Source organism: Boleophthalmus pectinirostris, unplaced genomic scaffold (assembly GCF_026225935.1).
Source record: "Boleophthalmus pectinirostris isolate CB_2022bp ecotype Guang Dong unplaced genomic scaffold, ASM2622593v1 HiC_scaffold_3, whole genome shotgun sequence".
Lineage (NCBI taxonomy): Eukaryota > Metazoa > Chordata > Actinopteri > Gobiiformes > Gobiidae > Boleophthalmus > Boleophthalmus pectinirostris.
This window is the reverse complement of record NW_026571299.1, coordinates 8,034,438-8,057,344: the sequence shown is the minus strand read 5'-3', so window position 1 is coordinate 8,057,344 and position 22,907 is coordinate 8,034,438. Positions and strand designations below refer to the sequence as shown.

The 22,907-nt window shown below is 42.3% G+C and overlaps 2 protein-coding genes across 3 annotated transcripts in view; one reads left to right on the top strand and one right to left on the bottom strand.

The window, feature by feature from the left end:
- The first annotated feature begins 6 nt into the window (after window positions 1-6).
- tgfbi (transforming growth factor, beta-induced) overlaps window positions 7-22,907 on the top strand; it is a 124,616-nt gene continuing 101,715 nt past the window's right edge. The window contains exons 1-2 of one of the 2 annotated variants that reach the window (XM_055160113.1): window positions 7-1,434; window positions 16,650-16,783. The gene's annotated coding sequence lies outside the window, so the exon portion shown is untranslated. Of the gene's footprint in view, window positions 1,435-11,362; window positions 11,407-16,649; window positions 16,784-22,907 lie in introns of those variants that run through there. The other variant, XM_055160112.1, reaches the window with a different exon arrangement.
- Window positions 6,288-21,196, bottom strand: stard15 (StAR-related lipid transfer (START) domain containing 15). The gene is made up of 6 exons (XM_055160088.1): window positions 20,983-21,196; window positions 9,389-9,536; window positions 7,898-8,001; window positions 7,704-7,821; window positions 7,561-7,613; window positions 6,288-6,509 (listed from the first exon to the last, which is right to left on the bottom strand). Exons 1-6 carry the CDS (start codon window positions 21,127-21,129, stop codon window positions 6,288-6,290), a joined length of 792 nt encoding a protein of 263 aa, XP_055016063.1. The 5' UTR covers window positions 21,130-21,196.

The following is a 22,907-nucleotide window of genomic DNA, read 5'->3' as shown; positions in this document are numbered from 1 at the left end:
CGTCTTCCACCAAACTAACTTTTGTCCGGTCGACAAACTGAATTTTCTCCTCGACATGAATTCTACCTGGACGACTGAGGGATTCTTCACACGCTTCATGGAAGAATGTTTTATCTTTTCTGGACCTTGTTGGGTTGGAGATTTGTTGGGGCAGATTTATGAAGCTGGTGGAGAAAACCCTGAACCGGAATTCCCACAAATCTACAGCGGGGCATTGTGAAAAAGATCCATTACCTACTTAGAGCACAATTTAGGGTTCACGCCATTTTTAGTGGTGTCCAAATGTCCAATTTTCCACAGTGCACCTTGTGAAATAGTGTCTAGCGCTGGTCACTAGACTCGTATAGACCACAATGCATTGGGAGAGTTGTAAAAATAACAACAACAGGTGTTTAACTGGACACAACATGATGAAAGCTGATAGAAGCTGTTTAACTCAGCACTAGAAATACTACCACAGTTATACCGTATTTTCCAGACTATAGAGCACACCTGAATATACGCCGCATCAACTAAATTTTAACGAAATTTAAAAATTGTACATATATAGGCCGCACCTGAATATAAGCCGCAGGTGTCCACGTCTTCAAGAACGTTTTCAAGTTCAGGCCGTCTGCTTTTATCGCCTCTGAAAGCTTTTGTCGTCTTTTTGCATTGAGTCAGTTCGTCACGCTGCCGTCGCCAAAATGTCACCATCGACTCACTGATCGGGGCTCACGTGCAGCAGCTCGTGAGGTTCATACCGTGACGATATCGTACCGTGAGACTTGGATATCATTACACCCCAAGTCCATAAACACTTTTGTGCCATATTTATTACAGAAATCAAGTTTTAATGTGCCCTGAAAGTAGTGAGCTGTGAATTTCTCTGTGATTGAGGGGGTTAGGGAGCTTGGGTGGACATTCGGACACAGCCTGGGATTGTACGTCATAAATCAGACGCTTCGTGGGAATCTCTGTCGCCGTGGACGTTAACTGCGGCTGAGTTTGTTCTAGTTTCCGTTGTTTTGGATTTTCAGGCTCTTAACTAATCGACAGCTTTCCGCTATGTTTGTGTCTACGCTCCAGTCGTCGTCGGAGGTCAAAGTTTCAGAGTTTTGACAACCGGGATAACCCACAACCTCGGAATTCCAACTGGGAAACTCGGAGAACACTTCACACCAGTCTTGACGGTTAAAATACTGATAGTGCTTTTATTATTTTCCATTTAAGGTGCTCCTCATGTCCATCGGCGTCTGTGAACCTGCTTCTGTCTCCAACAAAAGTTCAAATTCACCCTCAAATGTCGCTCTATAAACTTGTAAACGATGTCACGACGCCACAGCTAATTTCTTTTCTTCCTTTGTTCTTCATCAAACAAAAGACAGTTACCGGTTCTGGAGGACGACAGGGAAAGGGACCAGAGGATCGAACCCAGAACCTTCTTGCTGAGAGGTAAATAAAGGAGAAACAGGGACCACAAAGCCCGTCATATGAGAGCTCTTCAGAACAAATGTTTTGTGGCGTGTCCGCTTAAAGTGCATATGACAGTTGTTTACATGTTTTTGTACTTGTGACTTGTTTGGTGGGACAGTATCAGTGGTCAGTATTTATCATTTTCCGTTTTATATAAGGTTATTTTTGTCTCATTAATATTCATAAATGCACAGAGAGTGATGCACACATAGTCATTGGTTTGCACATGTGTTTTGATAGCCACAAATACAAATGTAATGTTTGTAACTTGTATTTGTCATATGTCATATTTTTGCATGAGCTGCGAAACATTTTCCACCAAAATAAACTTTCACTAGCGAGGACCATACCAAAGACGACGTAGTGCGAAGAAGTTTATTGATATTGTATGAAGCGGGGTTGAGACTCTAGGTGGGGGCTCCGTCTCAATCTTCAATGGGCCCTGGAGACCCCCCTTGGGATGATGGGAAAGGCTGCTACATAAAGGCTTCTGGGAAATTAGAGGTGTGGTCGAGGTGGGTTGTGTTTCGCTGGTGAGAGGAGAGGGCGGCTGAGGCGTGGTCCTGCTCCTGAATCTCAGTGAATCATATTAACTACATTTTGTCCAGTTGACAGATTGAATTTCTCCTTTTGCCACGGATTCTACCTGGACGACGGAGGGATTTTACATTTTTAAGAGGAGCATGCCAATGTTCCCTCATTTCTAATTTTTTTTTTTTTTTCTTTTCCAAAATTAGGCCTTATGTTCCTTAGGCCTTGACTTTACGCCAGGTAACACCTATAACAACACTGCCCTCTAGTGGATGCCTGTGGATTTAACAAAAAGAATGTCTCAAAAATACATCATCGAAATCTCTGAATTTGTGCAATTGTTCATCAACAAATGCAAATCACATTTTAAAAGTAGAATCTTCAGTTTTTCTTTTTTTTTTGGCAAATTTTTGCCTGTTTGCCTGACGAAGGCCTAGTGCCGAAATGTTGCAGGGTTGGTCCTAATAAATTTCACAGTTTTCAAGTAAGACGGTGTGCAGGATTTTTCTCCATGCAATTGATGTGCGAGGCTCTCATCCTTTCATATCGTTGGCAAATTAAAAAAAGATATTTACAAATACACATCTATTTGTAAAAAACAAGTTACAAATATTAAATTTAACATTTGTGTATATCAAAACACATGTACAAACCAATCAGTCTGTGGATTTGTGAATATTAATGAGACAAAAGTAACCTCATAGTTTTACAGTTAAGTGTCAGTTTGTGGGAAAAAAAGAGCAGCAGAAAAATACAGGACTCCTGCTACACAGGGGTTTACTGTGAGTATCCAGATGATAAGAGCAACAGATCAGCACAAGAAAGATCTGGGACTGCAACTGTTTAATTAATTACCAACGGAGGGTCAACTACCTGCTTGTCTCCATGAAGATGTTATTGTTTTGTCTGGAATGTTCCGTGGTATGACATTAAACACATTCAGCTAGTATTTTTTTCATTCCGGTTGTTTCTAAAACTCAAAAATACAATAATTACACCACAATTTCCACAGATCTGAACTGTAATGTAACGTAGCGCTGTCACCTGCTCGTATCCCTCGTGATAAATGGGCTTAATGTGATAAATTTTTGACAAAACAATAACATTTCCGTGCACTTTTAAGTAAACAAATAACCTTTTATAAGCTACGAACAACAAAAACAACAACTCTCAGCTCTTTTAAACACTGGTAATGAGCGGCTCAGTCATTTGATTGATTGAAAATTTTTGACTTTAACAGATAAAAACACACCAACGTAAACAAGTCCGAACCCGGAACATCTCATGTCAGAATCCCGACTCGTCTATGTCCGATCAGGAAGTCGGATTTCACGCAAACTGGGGAATATTTTGCTTTTTTAGTGAGTCTACGGTGTCATATGCGCTTTAAAAATCGGACGAAACTGCAGTGTTGGCTCAGCTTTACCGGATTCTTTTTGTATTTTTGACGCAAACGGTGGAACGTTCAAGTGTATTTGTAAAAACTGTGGACTGTGAAGTGTAAAAAAAAAAGAACTTTTGTGAAGAAGGACGTGAATGATAGAGTCTAACATTTTATAAACGACTTTTTCTGGCTTTTCAAAGGGAAATTTGTGTAATGTGAAATATGTCTGCACCATAGAGCATGAACGTGTTTGTGTGTGTCTGTGTGTGTTGGGGTGTGTGAGTGTTTGTGTGTTTTTGTGCGTTTGTGTGTGTGTTTGTGTGTGTGTGAGACCCCAGCCCGCCTCTGGCCCATAGTCGTCCTTTCCTCCTGTCATCACTTATAACTGCACCACATCCTCTTGTATTGTGCACACGGGAAACACTTTAAGACTGTATATAAGGACTGTAATAAACATTCATTTTTACACAGTGAAAAGAGACTCCTGTTTTAGTCCTGTTTAGTCCTGTTTTAGTCCTGTTTAGTCCTGTTTTAGTCCTGTTTGGTCCTGTTTAGTCTCCAGGTCCTAGTGGAGACAAAAATTACAGAAGACCATATTCACTCCATATTCACCATATTCGTGTCAAATCCATGCCAAACCAGGCCAAAATTGTGCCAAATTTGGCCAGATGCTTGTCAAATTTATGCCAAATCAGGCCAAATTCATGCCAAACAAGGCAAAATTCGTACCAAACCAGGCCAAATTTGTGCCAGACTAGGCCAAATCCATGGCAAACCAGTCAAAACCAGGCCAAATTCATACCAAACAAGGCCAAATCAGGCCAAATTTGTGCCAAACCAGGTCAAATTTATGCCTAACAAAGCAAAATTTGTGCCAAACCAAGTCAAATCCATGCTAAACAAGGCCAAATTTCTCTAAAACCAGGCCAAATCCATGACAAACCAGGCCAAATTCATTGCAAATTTGTGCCAAACAAGCCAAATTTCTGCCAAATGTGTGACAAACCAGGTCAAATTCATGCCAAATGGCCAAATTTGTGTCAAACCAGGCCAGATTCATGCCAACCAAGGCCAAACCAGGTCAAATTCAAGCCAAACCAGGCAAAACTTGTGGCAATGTTGTGCCAAACAAGCCAAATGTGTGCCAAATCTGTGCAGATCCAGGCCAAATTCATGCCAAATCTATGCCAAATAAACATAAACATTCATTTTGATATAGTGAATAAGTGACTCCTGTTTCATTCCTGGTTTAGTCCTGTTTAGTCCTGTTCTACACCAGGTCCTAGTGAAGACAGAGATTACAGACCAAGACCAGAGAGCACACCATATTTGGCCAAATTTTTTCCCAAACCAGGCCAAATCTGAGTCAAACCGTCCAAGCGACTCTGGCGAAGGAGTGTGGAGTTTAAAAACACAGCAGAGCTCTTTCTGTATCACCACCGAAGAACTCGTGCTAAATCTGCAGGGTTTGTGCGTTAAACATGTGAATGAAACAAAAAAAAAACACAACTCCAGGTCTGTTTGTGACGAGGAAACAACATTATGTAGATCAGAACCTGGTGTAGTTTGGGCTCTTTAGACCTGGTTCTGTACCTGGACTCTGGATTATCCGCGGTGACTCTGGCATGAACAGTCAGATACTTTTGAAAATTGTCTCTCATTTTATTGTTGTATTTTACAGAAAAGGGCAGATCCACTTTCTGACAAACTTCAAATGTGACAAAACAAAGATTTATCCACGTCCACAGTCCACAAATCTCTCATCAAATCACAACCTAAACTCCAGAAAAATACAAATGGAACTTACATTTACATAGAAGTGCATGCATTTCATCTACAGTAACTCCAAGAATAAATCTGGTGCCAACGAAACCAAAACACTCCAAAACAGAAATGTGGTTTTAAAGTTATTTTACACACGAAATACAGGGAAGAGTCAGAATTTTGCTCATACGGTTTCGGTTCTGTCTCTGTCTAGTCCTGGTTAAGTCCTGGCTCAGTTCTACTTCAGTCCTGGTTCAGTCCTGCTCCTTATCATTTTGGTCCTGGTTGAGTCTTGGTTCAGTCTTGGTTGGGTCCACGTTCAGTCTTGGTTCAGTTTTGGGCTTCGTCACTCTAGTCCTGGTTGAGTCCTGGTTCAGTCCTGGTTCAGTTCTGGTCTTAGTCGCTCTAGTCCTGATTAAGTCCTGGTTTGGTTCTGGCTCAGTCCTGCTCATCATCACTCTAGTCCCTGTTTTAGTCCTGGTTGAGTCCCGGTACAGTCCTAGTCCAGTCCTGCTTTAGTCCTGGTTCAGTCTTGGTTCAGTCCTGGTTTAGTCCTGGTTCAGTCCTGGTTCAGTCTTCGTCCAGTCTTGGTTCAGCCCTAGTTTAGTCTTGGTTCAATCCTAGTTCAGTCCTGATCCAGTCCTCGTACAGTCCTGGTTCAGTCCTGCTTTAGTCCTGGTTCAGTAGTGGTTTAGTCCTGGTTCAGTCTTGGTCCAGTCTTGGTCCAGCCCTAGTTTAGTCTTGGTTCAGTCCTGGTCCAGTCCTGTTCAGTCTTCGTCCAGTCTTGGTTCAGCCCTAGTTTAGTCTTGGTTCAGTCCTAGTTCAGTCCTGATCCAGTCCTGGTACAGTCCTGGTTCAGTCCTAGTTCAGTCCTGGTCCAGTCCTGGTACAGTCCTGGTTCAGTCAGTCCTGGTCAGTCCTGGTCCTGGTCCAGTCCTGGTCCAGTCCTGTTTCAGTCCTGGTTCAGTCCTCGTCCAGTCCTGTTTCAGTCCTGTCCTTAGTCCTGGTTCAGTCCTGGTTCAGTCCTGTTTCAGTCCTGGTTTCAGTCCTGGTTCAGTCCTGGTCCAGTCCTGGTTCAGTCCTGTTCAGTCCTGGTTCAGTCCTGGTTTCAGTCCTGGTTCAGTCCTGGTTTCAGTCCTGGTTCAGTCCTGGTTCAGTCCTGTTCGTCGTCGCTCTGGTCCTTGGCGGGCTTGTCCTCGTTGGCTCCGCTCTCGTCGATGTTTTCCAGAGAGTCTGCCCTCTGGAGGCTGAGGCTACCGGGGTCTATGCAGGGCAGACTGTTCTGTTCGGGGAAGAGCCAGGGCTTGAGCTGGGGGCTGTGTTTACGCTTCCACTCGGGGTATTTCAGAGACGCCTTGTAGATCTTACGCATCGCCTGAAACCACAGAAGAACAGATCAGACGGGCCGCAGTTACAGCACTGACCAGCTGGAGGATGTGCATGGATGTCTATGGCGGAATGTTCAGCGCCTATCATGGTGCCACAGTACACACATTAACAAATACTGTAAAAAAAATTAAGAAAACTCAAGAAAAAAATACAGAATGGATTTAAACAGCACATTTTCAGAAGCCTGTGGGCTATACGAGCTTTTGTGGCCAAATTCGTGGCAAACCAGGTCAAATTTGTGCCAAACAAGGCCAAACCAGGCAAAATTTGTGCAAAAAAAGGTCAAATTTATGCCAAATCACACAATCTTCGTGCAAAACAAGGCCAAGTTTGTGCCAAATAAGACCAAAGCAGGCAGAATTCAGGCCACCCTAGGTCAAATTTGTGTGTGAAAATAGGCCATATTCATACCAAACCAGGCCAAATTGTTACCACTAAGGCCAAACCAGGTCAAATTCGTGCCAAACAAGGCCAAACTCGTACTAAACTGTTCCAAACCAGGCCAAATTTGTGCCAAACCAGGCCAAAATTGTGTCAAACCAGGTGAAATTCCTACCAGACAAGGCCCAACCAGGCCAAATTCAAGCCACATTAGGCCATATTCATCACATCACAATAGGGGAAGGAGAATTCTGCATGTATGTCTATGATGGAACATTCAGCGGTGACCACATTGACACAATGCTCACGTTTGCAAATACTGCCAAAAGAAAAAATTAAGAAAATACGAGCGTTTGTGGTCCTGTTTAATAGTCTGATTTTCAACAAAAAGGTGGGAGTGACTAACTGAAAAACTGCGATCGACATTGTGACTGTAATTTTATCTGAGTGTGTGACAAGAACATTTTCCTATCAGTAGACAGTCTTACAGAGATCTTTATGAAGGGATTTACAGAAGTTCTATCTGGACTAGGGAGACCAGACGTCCCTGTTTACCCGGGACAGTCCCAGTTTTGAGCCCTGTGTCCCCTGACAATCCGATCACCCTAATCTGAACCGTTCTGTGTGAAAAACATGTTATAAATGAGTGACTTTACCTTTGGAGCCACCAACTGAGACACTCTGTTCACCACCCACTTTGGTAATGAGCCTGAAACACAAACAAAACCACTCTGTAAACCAGGACAGATCAGGGCCAGTACCAGGTCTAGACCAGGACCACATCAGGACTTCGGGGTACCTTTGGGGTCCACCTGGGTGAGGTAGTAGAGGGTGGAGGAGTTGGGGCCGGTGGACTGAATCAGGTACCCGGTGAGGAGGGAGACCGCACGAACGTACTCTTTCTTTGGAGGATGTTGCTGAGAAAAAAACACAGAAAATAAAAGAAAGTCAAAAAGTAGTAGTAATAGCAGTAGCAGTAGTAGTAGTACTTACCGGGTGTTTGACTGAGTAGTTGATGATGAGGTAGTCGTTGCCCAGAGGAAGCCAGGACCTCATGGTGACAAAGTCTCTGTTTTTGAGTCCAGGAGGACACCTCCCTGAAACACACACAGCTCTGAACCAGGACTAGACCAGGACTGGACCAGGGCTAGACCAGGACTAGGCCATGACTGGACCAGGACCAAACCAGCTCTGGGTACTGTTAAAAGGCACCAATACAGAACAAAAGAAGAAAAAAAATCACACATTCATGGACCAGTGCGCCACACAAACACTGGGCGCACTCACTTTAGGACTTTAGAACCGTGCCACACTCAAGTATAACTGCGTACGGTTCACACTTGCACATCTGAACCATGGACCTATTAAAATAACCGGGCCACAGCCCAATGATGTCATCACACGGCGCTGTTTGTTTACATGTAGAGTGACCATATTTCCGTACAAGGGGCGGGGATTGGAGCCCTCGTCATCGACATTGAGCTACTCTAACCCTTGCAAAGCTGGACACCAAACATATGTGCCTGATTTGTAACCTGTGCACATGGCCTCCCACTTGTCCTGACCAGGACGGAAAAGCAGGGAATTTCTTGTGCAAGTCATCGTTAAATGCACATTTGTGCTTCGGCGTGTTGCAGGCTGACCGATTGTTTGTGTCTGCTCGCTCCTTCTGAGTGCAGAGAAAGCTACAAGAGACGCTCACTTTAATGGCCCCAATGAACGATCATGAAAACCTGGACATTTACATCACTTAAAAAACAAAACAAAACTCAGATGGCCAGGACAGGACGTGAAAAAAACTGACATGTCCAGAGAAAAATGGATGCTTGGTCACCCTATTTACATGCGCTAACCCCATAGTGCTAACACTTTCAGTGGAGAAAAAAAGTCCAGCGGCAGAAATATCTATAAAATTTTTATGATACACGTTCCTCCACGACTTAATGGAGATAAAAACAGCACCGAGCAGTGATGACAGCTGGAGACAAGCAGCTAAACAGTCTTTAGTGAAGGTGAGCGCGGGTCTGCCGTGTGTTTTGGAGCAGATAGTATTCACTGTTTTTATAATATGAGTAACGTCAGTGAACACACAGGGTTTGAAAAATAAAGTCGTGTACATGACGAACCGTGTTGAGCTTTGGCCCACCTCCTTCACCCAGGACATAGTCCCATTCGTGCCGCGTCTGAGCACAGTTCGATTTCTCTCACACTGGACAAATGTACTGCGCTTTAAGGACGATCTACGCTTGGGCATGGTTCAAAAGTCCTACTGTGACTGTACCCACCGAGGGTGAGGCAGGTTTAATGTCTTGCCAAAGGACACAACAACAGCATTGCTGCCAGAGAGCTGGGGCTAATAGAAGTATGAGCAGTATTGCTAGTAGTTGAAGTAAGTAGAAGTAGTAGCCTCAAAGGGGTACTGCTAGTAGTAGTAATACATAATACTACCACTACTAGTAGTACTATTTATAGTAGTCGACTTACAGGAGTAGTATCCCACGTCGGCGTTGACCGTGAGGCGTCCGATGTCGTAGGTGTCGATCATGTTCGTGTCCCACTTCCTCCTGTAGGGGGTGTCATGGAGCACGTCGTACACCGTCTCCGCGGGAACGTCTTTGCACACGATACGCATCTGACGACACAAAACATGAGAGTGAATTATCCTGCAGCGGTCCACAGCGCACATCACACACCACATTTCAGTAGTTTTAAAGTCGTTTTTAAAAGTCGAGGCACTAGTCTAAACTTGGACAACGTGCACCTCTTTTCAACACCTTCATTCCAACAGTGTCTAAAGAATTTTGTAGTAATCAACTGTAGTAGGTCGAGAGCAGTAAGAAGAGGCATGACGCTGGAGTTCTAACTGGAGAAGATAGTGTCCAGTCCAATCTAGTGCACTCCAGTCTGGCTATGCCTCTGTTGTAGGGAGTATTATACCTCCAAAATGACAAAGACTGAGAGGTGGCAGTGTTGGGCTGAAAGCAATTTGTCTATCTTTATACTAAACATGTTTTAATATATGTATAAAAATGCATTCAAATTGCAGTTTTCACTTTCACCAGTCGCTCTGTATGTCCTTCTGAACAGGCACTGCTTTATTTTGAATTAATCTCTAAATTACAGTGATCCTTTTTCTAATCCTTCAGCAGTGAACAAAGCTCAATAGAGGCTCCACTACATCACTGCATCACGTCTGTGTGAACCAGCACAGGTAAAGAAACAAACTCACATGTCAAACTCATAGACTTTATACACAGTGTTGGGAAAGTTACTTTTAAAATGTAATCCCCTACAGATTACAGATTACATACACCAAAATGTAGTTTGTAACGGAATCTATTAAATTACTTAAAGTGAGTAATGTAATCTGAATACTTTGGATTACTTGATTTGCTGTAGAGAAGCAAAGACCAGGATATCGTAACATAAGATGTTTTGTTTTATCTGTTAAAAGAAAATAAAAAGCCCAGACTTTACTGAACCAAATTAAAAATATTAATTGATAGAAGAAGAGGAAACACGTCCACGCAGCATGATTTAGTCCTGTTAAATCCAGTTTTAGTCCTTGTTTTAGTCCTGGTTTTAATCCTGGTTTAAGTCCTGGTTTAGACCTGATTTTAGACCTGGTTTAGACCTGGTTTAGACCTGGTTTAGACCTGGTTTAGACCTGGTTTTAGACCTGGTTTTAGACCTGGTTTAGACCTGGTTTAGACCTGGTTTTAGACCTGGTTTAGACCTGGTTTAGACCTGGTTTTAGACCTGGTTTACCTGGTTTAGACCTGGTTTTAGACCTGGTTTTAGACCTGGTTTACCTGGTTTAGACCTGGTTTAGACCTGGTTTAGTTTAGACCTGGTTTAGACCTGGTTTAGACCTGGTTTAGTCCTGGTTTAGACCTGGTTTAGACCTGGTTTAGACCTGGTTTTAGTCCTGGTTTAGACCTGGTTTAGACCTGGTTTAGTCCTGGTTTAGACCTGGTTTAGTCCTGGTTTAGACCTGGTTTAGACCTGTTTAGACCTGGTTTACCTGGTTTAGACCTGGTTTAGTCCTGGTTTTAGACCTGGTTTAGTCCTGGTTTAGTCCTGGTTTAGACCTGGTTTAGTCCTGGTTTTAGACCTGGTTTAGTCCTGGTTTTAGACCTGATTTAGTCCTGGTTTTAGACCTGGTTGGTTCCTGGTTTTAGTCCAGTCCAAACCAAGTCTAATCCAGTCAAAGGTCAAAGGTTTTTTGCTTTTTGCTGAAGTATGGTTCACACATGATGTAAAAAACACATAGGGAAATCATTTGTATTGCTTTTATTTTCCATGTACCTGGAGCTGCAAGCAGATAAAAGCAGATTATTAGAAGGTAACCAGGTGGGCACCAGTGACTCCCAACGTCACTGATTAGAAACTAGTAAAAGGTGCGCGCGCCTCAGTGTTGTTGTCTGTAGGCAGCTGTAGGCGGCGTGTGTAAGTAGGGAAGGTGTAATGTTGTCTGGTGATCAAGAGTTTTGAAGTGAAAGGTAAATGCACTTTATGTTGAGTATTTGGTTTGGTGGTGGCTAATGTCATTCTTGTAAGTAACCCGTGTGTTCTTGTATAACAGACAGCCACTACTGCTAGTAATTTTGCTCTCAAATTCTAATTTCAAATTCCCTTTAGTCACTGTAGCTGTTGACTGTAGTGTTTATTTATGGTCAGGAGAGTCGTGCAATAGAGGGTAGTGCAATGTGGGTCAGTCTGCTTTAGGGTCAGGAGTAACATATGGGTCCGGTCAAGCAGAAGTAAACAACAAGGCCAAAAACTCAAGTTAATGCATCTGATATAAAAATGTATTGAACAGATACATATGTACTCTAGTTTATGAAACTGTTGACCTTTTTTCTGTACCATTTTTGGTTCTAAAGTTACATATGTTTTAAACAGACCATGTATGAAACATGGAACAAAAATTATTTCCCAAATTTCAAAGACCTGCAAATCATGTAAATAAATGGATGTATTTCATCATATCTTGTGTTATTCCATCTTTGAACTGTTGATGAAGGTACATGATTTTTCAAAAAAAAATGTATTTAAAATGATAAAAATTTGCTTGGAAGGACTGACATATTTTATAGAAATAGTTTCCTTTCATTTTGAAGTAATATTAAAGTATTCAGAAGAAAAAAATGACAAATTATGTAAAATCCTGCACCTTCTACTTGTTTTGAACAATTTTCCCTCCGTTACTTTTCCCTCCGTTACCATGAACCTTCTTCATAAAAAATCTCATGAGTCAAAAAGTAAGAGGTTTTTCAACCTAATCTTGTACCATATGGTAGAAAAATATATGAAGCAAATATTCAAACCAGTTTGTTAAGGATATGTAAGTGAGAACCAAGAGTTATCACTGTTTGGATTTATTGCCCAAAAAGTGCTGCATATTTCATTCCCTCCATTACCAACATGAGTTTTTTTTATTTTTTGTCAACAACTTGAAAGAATATCACAGGTTTAACTTGACCCTGTTGGAGTGTAACTCTTTCCTACATTCTGATACTTTACTTATTTCAATAGTTCCTCTAGTTTCTGAATAAGAGACATTTGAATGTAAAAAATCTGCCCGTTTCCCTCCGTTACCACTTGACTGGACCCATAAGACACTTTAGACTTTATAGGCTTCTAGCATCTTGGACTTTAAACATCTAAAACTTCAAAAAAAAAAAAAACACTTTAATCCCATATACTTAAGCACAATTATAATTCTATATACTGCCTTTGTGCTTTGCATTTCCAGACCTGGCTGTACTTTATAAATGAATGTACTGTGGGGAGCCCTTAGCCTACCCAAGGTTACTAGAATAACACGAGACTAAATGATTTTGTTGAAACATTTTAAAATATGTTGAATGAAATGTCACGGACAGGAAATTCGTGGCGACATCGCGGCCTGTAACTGCATTTTTAACGGTCCTGGTTTAACATGAGACCGTGGGGACAACAACAGTGACAGATACAGTATGTGGTTTCTTCAGGAGCCAAATCAGAGTTCACAGATCACCCGGAGCACAGACCCGCTCCTGTTTCCTCGACCTCACGGGGACAGATCGTGTGACTAATGGTCCCTGTAATGTCCCTCCGAGCCACCGTATGATCTCATTACTCAGCCCGCTCCATGTGTGCCAGTGGGACAGGACGAGTTTGAGCCGTTCTACTCTGAGGCAGCTTCTCATTTCTCTCTTTTTCACTTCCTTCTCCTTCATTCCTCTCCTTGATCCTCCATTTTTCAGCCGTCAATCAAATGTGTCATATTAAGCGGTGACCTAAAGAAAACGACGGAGTGAAGGAGTAAACCTGAGGGAGGCTTCAGGAGCAGACGTCAGAGAAAAGAATCAAACTTTATTGGTCTCAGTGATCCTCTCTTCTCACTTTATCTCCACTGTGGGGGGGACTTCCTCACCCATTTCCTACAGAGTCGAGGAGAAGGAAGAGAGGAAAGAGAAATGAGACCCGACCTACATCTGAATAGTATTAGTGGGAGTTTTAGTAGTATTAGTAGAAGTAAAAGGTCACATTTTTATATAGTACTTTTCCACCTTCAAGGCACTTTGCACTTTACATCAAGGAACCACTCACTCATTCACTCTCATACACCAGTTTACACAGACACTAGGGGTGAGAGGGGTTAAGTGTCTTGCCTGAAGACACAACAACAGTATTCATCTCTGGGAGCTGGAAACGCACAGCCAACCTCTACCAGTGATGTTTATGTCAAGAGTGGGATTCAAACCACCAACCTTCTGATCAGTGGACAAAAGCTCTACCAACCCAAACCACTCCCTTTCATAGTAACAGGACTGGTAAAATGAAGTACTGCGTTTATCATCGGTAAAGAGAAAAGTATTTTCTAAAAAATATTTATTTTTTTAGGGAGAAGCATCAAGTTTTCTCAAGTCACAGGCCTCAAGTCAAAGTGAAGTCCCAAGTCATTGACCTTCAAGTCCAAGTCGAGTCCCAAGTTCTAAAAGTAGTGACTCAAGTCGGAATCGAATCCAAATCCTCCACCTCTTGTAAATGGTCACATTTTTATACAGCGCTTTTCCACCTTCAGGTCTCTCAAATTGCTTCATAACAGATTCACACACACATTCATAAACTGGTGTACGCAGGCACTGGGGCGAGGTGGGTTAAGTGTCTTGCCCAAGGACACCTGGGCAAGACACTTGCCTGTGGGTCTGTGGATCTAACCACTCAAGCCGTGATGTTTATGTCAAGAGAGGAATTCAAACCACCAACCTTCAGATCAGTGGATAAACGCTTTACCAACTGAGCTACTGCCGCTCATTTGCTTTGTCTGGAATGTTCCACATTATGGCATTAAACCTTTCTATCTTCATGGAGACCAAACCAGACCAAGTTACAGGTCAGATTTGTGGAGAGGCGACCCCGCTAAAACTCAGAATGCTTGCTTTTCACAATATTTTTGAGCTATAAAACCACCTGTAATTGAATAAATGTAAGGCAGAGGTTGTCAAACTAAGGCCAGCGGGCCAACTCTGGCCCTCCACACCCCTTTCACAGGCCCCCAAGCCCCTCTGCCCCCAACACTTGAACTGGCCCTGAGAGGCAGTCCTCAAAAGTGTCATGGACTAGTTTTTAAAATTCCTTTTTGGCAAATAACAACACATCTGCATCTTGTATTTTGCAGATTTTTTTCAATTAAAAAAACATATGTATATGAAGTATTTAGATTTATATAATCATATGACGTATTTACATTTGCCACTGTATTTTTGTCACCTTACAAACTCGAGATCAAACCGTGACAGTCGACAACACTCAGAGTTCTGTAGTGCAGTTAAAAACAGCAAATGGCTTGTGTTAAAGTAAGAAAAGTTGACAGAGAGTGCAGAGTTTTCAGAGATCAATGGACAACTGATTATTATTTTTTTGTTCAGTGTAAGAACTGTGCAGTTTGTCTGATATGTAAAGAAAATGTGGAGGTTTTCAGAGAATATAATCTGCATCATCAGGCTCATACAATTCTGTTATACATCCAACCTGACCCCAGCCCCCATCACAGTCAGGAGCGATAATGTCGCCCCCAGAGAAAAAACTTTGGTGACCCCTGTAAGGTAAAACGGTTTAATGTCGCACTGTGGAACCTTCCAGACACAGGAAACAAGCCAATTCAAGTCTCACTGCTGTAACTGGAGCCCTGTGTGCTGCCGTGAACAGGAAATCAACAAGATTCCCAAATAGTGGAGGAATTGGCAATCCCGAGGAGTGCTTCTGGTGTTTAGTGTCTACTGTCCCTGTGGGCCACCGTACCTGTGCTGATGTGTCTTTTCCACTGGCCTCTCTGGTTTCGCTGTAACTCTATCAGCGCCTCCTGCTCCCTGTTAAACTTTGATAGGCTCATGTCTCGATGTGGTCAGACTGGACTTGGATTACTATAATTTTATGTTTTATTTTTACTTGTACTCGCATTTATATAATTACTATGCTTTGTTTGACTTGAGTCGTGCTCTCACAATGAAACAAAACACAACTCCAGGTCTGTTTTTGTGGAGGTAAAAACATTATAACATGACTGAAAGCTCTCAAGAGGCAGTTTCGTGTCATATAAGACGTTTAAGCTCCTCGAGATTTTGTTCTAGGTGATCGTTATCAATCCCTGCTTGCTGATGTGGTATAGTTTAGACAATCAAAAGACGGAAACTTGCTCATGGGACAATAAACCAGTAGCCAAGCTGGCATCACCTAGTGCCTCTGTGCAATTTCACTTGACTCAAGTGACTAGGTCAGGAATCACAATACACTAGATGATTTGCAAAAACCCTGGAAGTGTGATTCCAGGCACCAGCCAATTAGCGAAGAGACATACATTGTGTGTTGACAACGATTCCTGAAATCGAACATTTAAAGATGGAACAAAGAGAATGTTTGGTAAATTTTATCATGGGGAAAGACGTTATTGTCCTTCTTCCTACGGATTTGGGAAAAGATTAATATAAGCCCTGTTAGTGGAGCATTACATATGTCATGACCAAATAGCAGCGATTGGTTGAATAAAAAAGTACCCGCCTACCATTGAGAGAATGAATCCTAATGCTGCGAGGTCAGACGGTTTCCACGAAGTCAATCCGGCTGATGAATCAGGTTAATAAACCAGGACAAGGGGGCTTTTTTACTCTCACTTTATTTGGATGCCTTTTCATTGGAGTTTAGACACCCCTTTGCGCGTCTCTTGTCCTGGAAACAAGTGCCCGGTCCCGGTCTTTTCCCGAAACAATGTGCAGACCAGACTGAGAGAGTGACTTTAGTGTATTTATTACATAAAACCATCAGCGGAGGTTTGGTTGACGCGGCATGTCTGAAGCGAAAAGTTCAGCATTTTCAAATTCTGACACTGATGCCATGGACGTGCGTCTAGAGCGTCGGTGCCAGAACGCTCAAGACGCACCGTGTCGACGCCAGATTTGCGCCGCACTGACGCTCGAAGACGTGCCACAAAAACGCAGGACGCCGTAGACGTGCGTCCACACAGACTTTATACACACATAGACATATAAACTGGATGCCTTGACGCTCTGGTCTGAACAGGCCTTTAGGTTGGCGGTTCAAATACCCCTCTCTACAAAAAAACATGAGTTGAGCAGTGAGATCCATTGACTCACAGGTTGGCGGTGTGATTGCCTGATATTACACCAATAAACTGTACTTAAAATGAATAAACGAGGATTTTTTCTAGTAAATCTTAGTTTGTTTTGTTTTTTTTCAGTGCACCTGGGATACTGTCCTGAGGAAGTTGGAAATCAGAAATCAGAAGACAGCACCAAAACCTGTTTAAATCAGCTGACCAGTCACAGCAACACCAAGAGACTCTGAGGAAGACCGAGCAGTCGAAACTGTCAGGTACGAAAACAAACTGTTGGTCTGAAAAAAATTATCTCATAAAATAAAGCAGCGTAGGACCAAATGAACCTTGTTGGACTGGTTTAGTTTAGGTTCAGACCTGGTTTAGTTTGGGTTTGGAGCAGGTTGATCCTTGAGTGAGACCTGCCAGTCCTGTCTGGTCTGGTTTGTGTGTGTGTGTGTGTGTTTGTGTGCGTCAGATGGAGGTCAGTGTGTCGCGCTCAGAGGAAAGTCTCATTTGAACGGACAGAGAAGGAAAGGAAACCGATCAGACCTGGATCAGACCTGTGCTTGAGCCTTCAGAGAAACGAGGGCGGTTCACTCCCATTTGAGATGATGGGACAAGATTTCGTACCACAAGAGACAAAACTGCCACAAGATCGAGCACACCTGAGAAAAACTATCTTGTTTACATTTTGGACGGGACAAAAAAGGGTTAAGTGTTGTCTAAGTGCTGAGTTACATTTCTTTAGAAGTTGTAGCTCTGAAAAAGCAGTACTACAATGACAGAAAAACATGAAATAAATTTAAAATGTTTAGACCAAAATTTGGATGGATGGAACATATTCTCAGTCTCGTTCTTGTGGACTCAATCTCGTGTCTCGTCTCGTGAAAATGCCCAAAGGCCATACATCAGAATTAGAGAAAGACCTAGAGATAAATCTGTCGACAACTTGGCCTTAAAGGGACAGTTTGGAATTTTGGACATCGAACCTCATTTTCTACTGAGCCAGAGTGTTGGAGACGTGTGGAGACACTTTTTAAAATATTCCATCCAGTCCTTGTATTTGCAGAGGTCGCTGGTGCTAAACTAGTGCATGTCAATGGCCATAGTTTATCCTGCCACTAAAAACAGTCTTACCCACTCCACAAAAAACACCTGAAGAAAATCTATTATTACTCCAGACTGTCCGATGTAAATGTCTGTGTGTCGATAGAATAATTTTAGAAGTAAAACCAACCTTGCATTTGAAGGATTTATGTCTGAGCTGCAGCAGTGAGTTGTTCTTCCTGATAGAAAGCTCAGCAGCGGCGGACTGATATATGAGAAAATAGTCCCTCAACATGTTGCGATTCATGCGATGCAAGGTTAGTTTAATTTCAAACATTATTCTATCGACACAGACATTTACATGGACAGTCTGGAGTAATAATAGATTTGTTTTGAGTGTTTTGTGGAGTGGGTAAGACTGTTTTTAGTGGCAGGATAAACTATGGCCATTGACATGCACTAGTCTAGCACCAGCGACCTCTGCAAATACAAGGACTGAATGGAATATTTTTTTAAAGTGTCTCAACATGTCTCCAACACTCTGGCTCACTAGGAAATGAGGCCCTATGTTCAAAATTCTGACCTCGCAGCATTAGGATTCGTTCGCTCGACGGTAGGCGGGTACTTTTTTTTTATTTAACCAGTCGCTGTTATTTGGTCATGACGTATGTAATGCACTGCTAACAGGGCTAACTGGTATATTAAGCGTTTCCCAAATCCCATACGAATAACGTCTTTCCCTCGATAAAATTCACCAAACATTCTCTTTGTTCCTGCTTTAAATCCTCGATCTCGGGAATCGTTGCCAACACAAAATGTATGGTTCTTCGCTGATTGGCTGGTGCCCGAACTTGCACTTTCGAGGTTTTTGTGAACCGTCTAGTAGTATATTCCAATTTCTGACTTGATCACTGGACAGAAATTAAATTGAGCAGAGGCATTAGGTGGCACTATAATGGCTACCATGTTACAGGCACTGTTCGACAAAAAAAAAAAAAAAAAAAAAGCATGTTGCAGTATTTAATTAGTCTGGAAATTACAGTAATGGAAGCTACAACAGGTGAGCTGATTTGTGCTGTTAAATAAGTCTTGTTAAAGTTAACTTTTGTTGAAAATTAAACCCCTTAACACGACCATAAATGTTCGGACTCATCAATGACTCCTGGTTGCATACTTGTATTTTTTAACTTTTTAGTCAGTGTTTGCATTGCGTCACCGTGGTAACAGCTGAACATTCCACCACAGACGTCCACGTAGAACCCCGTCAGTGTGATGTCAGTGCAGAGTATCGACAGAGCAGCAGGTGCAGACCCGGCTCAGAGTCCCCGCAGAAAGTCTGACTCAGTTTTGAGCCTGAGAACAGAGCGGCTTTAATAATTGAGCAGGTCTTTCTGAAGCACCGAGGCGTTTCTCCTTCTGCATTAATGTAAGAAACTCTAAACCAGGACTGGAGCTGAGCGTGGTTATAACACGACCAACGCCATCTCCATAGACACACGCAGACTGCCTCGTATCACCATGAGCTCACCAGAAACATAGAGAAATGAAAACACCAGGATCATGTAATTCAAGTCAATTGGAAACAGAGTCAGTGGAGCCAGAAGTGCCCCCATGAACACTTTCTATTTGGAGCTTAGCCATGACCTTTTTTTAGAGTCTGTGGTTCAGACACAAGCTGACCACCTCATATCACAAACCAGACCTGAGCAGATCTAAATCAGACCCACACACAGACTCCTGGCTCCTCAGAACTGGGCTCTGCTCTGGTGTGCCACAGGGGACAGTTCTAGGGCTGCTCTTGTTTTCTGTATAAACACGCTCACACCATCTGACTGTTCTAGTGTTGTAGTACTCGACCTTGGTCTTGAGATCGGCCTCAAGACCGTTTTTTTACAATCTTGGGCCCCGTCCACACTAGTTTGTATTTGAGTTGTTTTCGTTGTGGATGCAGTTTTCGTTCACACTAATATGATGGAAAACGGCTCCAAAGATGGAACGATCTGGTGCCTCCAGCTCCCACGAATTCATCTGAGTACAGATCAGATCCGGCACTGTGTGGACGCCTGAAAACACTGATACGCTGATGTAGGAGCTCTAGTTGTGTCCTTATTGGACCACGTCACTGTAATTTGTGCCTTCCTGATTCGCTGGGATCGTCACATTGGTCATGTGATGCTATTCCGGGCAGTATAAACAAACCATAGACAAATGGGAAACAGTGTAGCGAGAACTACTATGCTCATCTTAAAATCCAGTGTTATGTTCAGTAACAACTGAACCTCGTTGTCGGTCCATGAAAAGACTGTTTTCACACTTGCCATCTTCCTCGTTTCAAAATCGGCTGCTGCAACTTCAGACACGGTGCTCCACTTCCTAGTTTTTACCTCCATAGGGAAGGCTTGTGGACACAGAAACTGGATGCAATTCTGATACGGTAATTCGTTTCTATCTTGTCTGAGACTCGACTGCATTTGGATTCGGTCTTGTCTTGGTCTTGAAGGCGCTTGGACTCGGTCTTGTCTCGGACTCGAGGTCTGACACTCGTTGAGTGCGATCACATTTCATTACGGCCGCTCCTTCGGCAATAAACTTCTTATCGCGACATGCAGTTGGAGATTGCCCAATAAAAGTGCACAAATGCATCTGTATTTGTCACAGCGTGCGTTTGGTAAATGTGCAGAGGTAAATCTCACTGCAAAACCAATAAGAGAATGTAACTCCAGATAGGAATTTGAAAAAACAGGTTTAATATTCCTACAAACTTTCTTCACAGTTTTGTGTAAAGTGCCAGTGGAAGTTCTCTTAAAGAAAAGCTTCTCAAACTTTGGGTCAGGGTCCAAAAAGGGTCGCAGAGTCTTTTAGTGCAGTATAGTTTGTTAGATAAATAGATGGATAGAGATAGATTTATAAAAACATTGATATAAATGAGCCAAAATAACTGTAAAATATAAATAAATGTTGAAAATTACAAATATGGTCTCGATTTGATCCCAATGGGTCGTGGTCTCCGTCTTGTCTTGGTCTTGACTTTTCAAAGTCTCGATCTTGATCCTCAGAGGTCTTGGTCTTGGTCTTGTCCTGGTCTCGGGTCTGTGGTCTCGGACTGGTCTTGGTCTCAATTAGTGCGGTTTTGACCACAACACTAGACTGTACTACATTTTTTTCCTTTTTTCCTTTACATTGATTTCCACATTGATTATAAAAACAGTTTCACCTTAATTTTTTTTTTTTCACTTTTGCTCTGAGTTTCCCCACCCTTTGCTCTCAACGCTAAGTCACTCCCCCTTTAGAGTGCTCTCACAACACCATCAGCGTGAATCTTGCACATGAAATCATTGCACGTCACATCAGGTTTAGTATAACGTTATTAGATGGTAAAAATCTCAAAAAAGCTTTAATAATCATGAACACTTAGTGGCTGTAGTACCTTGATTTTCTGCACGGTGGCGCTCTCCTCGGCTCGGATCCACACTGTGATGTTGTTCTTGTTGAACTTGGGGATCCAGCCTTCAGGGTTCAGGCACTGGTCTTTGAAGGAGGAGAAGTCCCGGTCGTCCGGGATTTGAACCGGCATCTTCTGCCCCCAAAAAACAGCCCAACGTACGGAGGCAAGTTGGGAAAATTCAGAAGAATAAAACGGAAAAATTCTAGAGTTTTTGAAAGAAAGTTTGTAACTATTGTTATACCAGAATGTAAAAAAAAAATTCTTCTTGTGTACGGAAAGAAACAAACGGCACAAATATGTTGGAAAAAAGTCCTTGAAAATCGTTAAACTGACAAGAAAAGTTTGTATCCAGGTTTGTCCAAAATACGTCCTACATGGAAAAGAGTGAACTGAAAAAAACTAGAGAATTAAGGACAGAAAAAGTGCGTCCCTGGAGCAGACGGAGAACAGGTCAGTTGAATGGGACAGGTGCAAAGACGGGACAGTGTCAAAGAGGCACAAGAGAGAGAGGAAAGAGAGGACAGAGCGCTCACTCCCACACAGGACAGAGGACAGTATTGTGTTCAGAGCAGAGAGAGGAGAAAGGACAAGGCACTCACTCTGAAGAGACATTTTCTGAAACTTTCTAAGCAAATATGACCAGGAAATCGTTTTATTACATCACAATTCACACGATATCGACTGAACTGACTGAAAATTTTGTAGCCGACGTTCAATCCTGTAAATTTTTCAGTATCAGCGCCGATATCTGATACCAATGTTAGACCAGTGTATCCTTCGTTGTGATTATGTTATTGCTTTGTCTGGTATGTTTCACAGTCTGGTATTAAACCATTCTGTCTTCATGGAGACCAAACCAGACCAAGTTACAGGCCAGATCTGCGGAGAGTAAGTTGACCAGATGTCCCTTTTAACCCCGGACAGTCCCAGCAGATTTATCCAAAACCAGTGTCCCAGTTTTATACAAGAAATGTCCCAGGTGTCCCTATTTATGACTTGTTTGTTTCAGTAAAATACAGAAAATCTGCTTAAAAACGACCAAAACACAAAGAAACTGTGACTATACTGACTCACATTATTGCCGAGAGCAGAACAATTTTCCTTAATTACACTCTTGTTTCACAATTTTATTACTACCAACCACTAGGGTTTGGCGGTATCCAAATTTTGATACTGTTAAACCTTCTCAGGATTTTACAGGGGTATAAAGTATTACTGTACTACCAAAATGTTTTAGTATGATTTTGGTAAACTATGAAGCCGCACTGCTATACAGTCTACGCGTATGACCTGCAGACTTATAATCTCCAATGCCATAGATCACAGGTGTCAAACATATGGCCCGGGGGCCAGATCCGGCCCTCCAAGACCTTTAATCTGGCCCTCGGCTGATTTTGTACTAAAATATTTTAATTATATTTTCTATTAAAATCTTGTTAATTTTCTGTGGTGTTTATCAGAGCAGCGTCTCCAGCGTCTCTGTACGTGGTTTATATGCCATGAGTTTTCTGATCCGGCCCCTTTGAGATCAAAGTAGGATGGATACGGCCCCCGGACCAAAATGAGTTTGACACCCCTGTTATAGAAGCACAGAACAGACTCACCATCAGCAGCACATCCCTCTGCCACAGAAAGAACACTCATATTCCACCGAGTCATGTCCTTTAGTCCAACAGAAGCTGAACTGCATCAGCGCACAAAGAAAGAGCTGTTTTTATCAGCGCTTTATAGTTTATGCAAATTAGTCATGTGGTTTTAAGTTTCATTTCTGTAAAACGTAAACAAATGTGGCCTGAAGTCAAAATGTTGGAAAATTGCAGAAGTACTAGTATTTTTTTTCTTTAATTGAAAATACAACTACACATTCATTTGTGCTGACCAAACAAATTTAGGTATCAATAAATTTT

Coding starts and splice junctions, on each gene's coding strand:
- stard15 (XM_055160088.1), bottom strand. CDS start 21,129: ATGCCGGTTCAAATCCCGGACGACCGGGACTTCTCCTCCTTCAAAGAC. Junction 8,002..9,388: donor CGACGTGGGATACTACTCCT/GTAAGTCGACTA, acceptor TGTGTGTTTCAG/GGAGGTGTCCTCCTGGACTC. Junction 7,614..7,703: donor CACCCAGGTGGACCCCAAAG/GTACCCCGAAGT, acceptor TTTGTGTTTCAG/GCTCATTACCAAAGTGGGTG.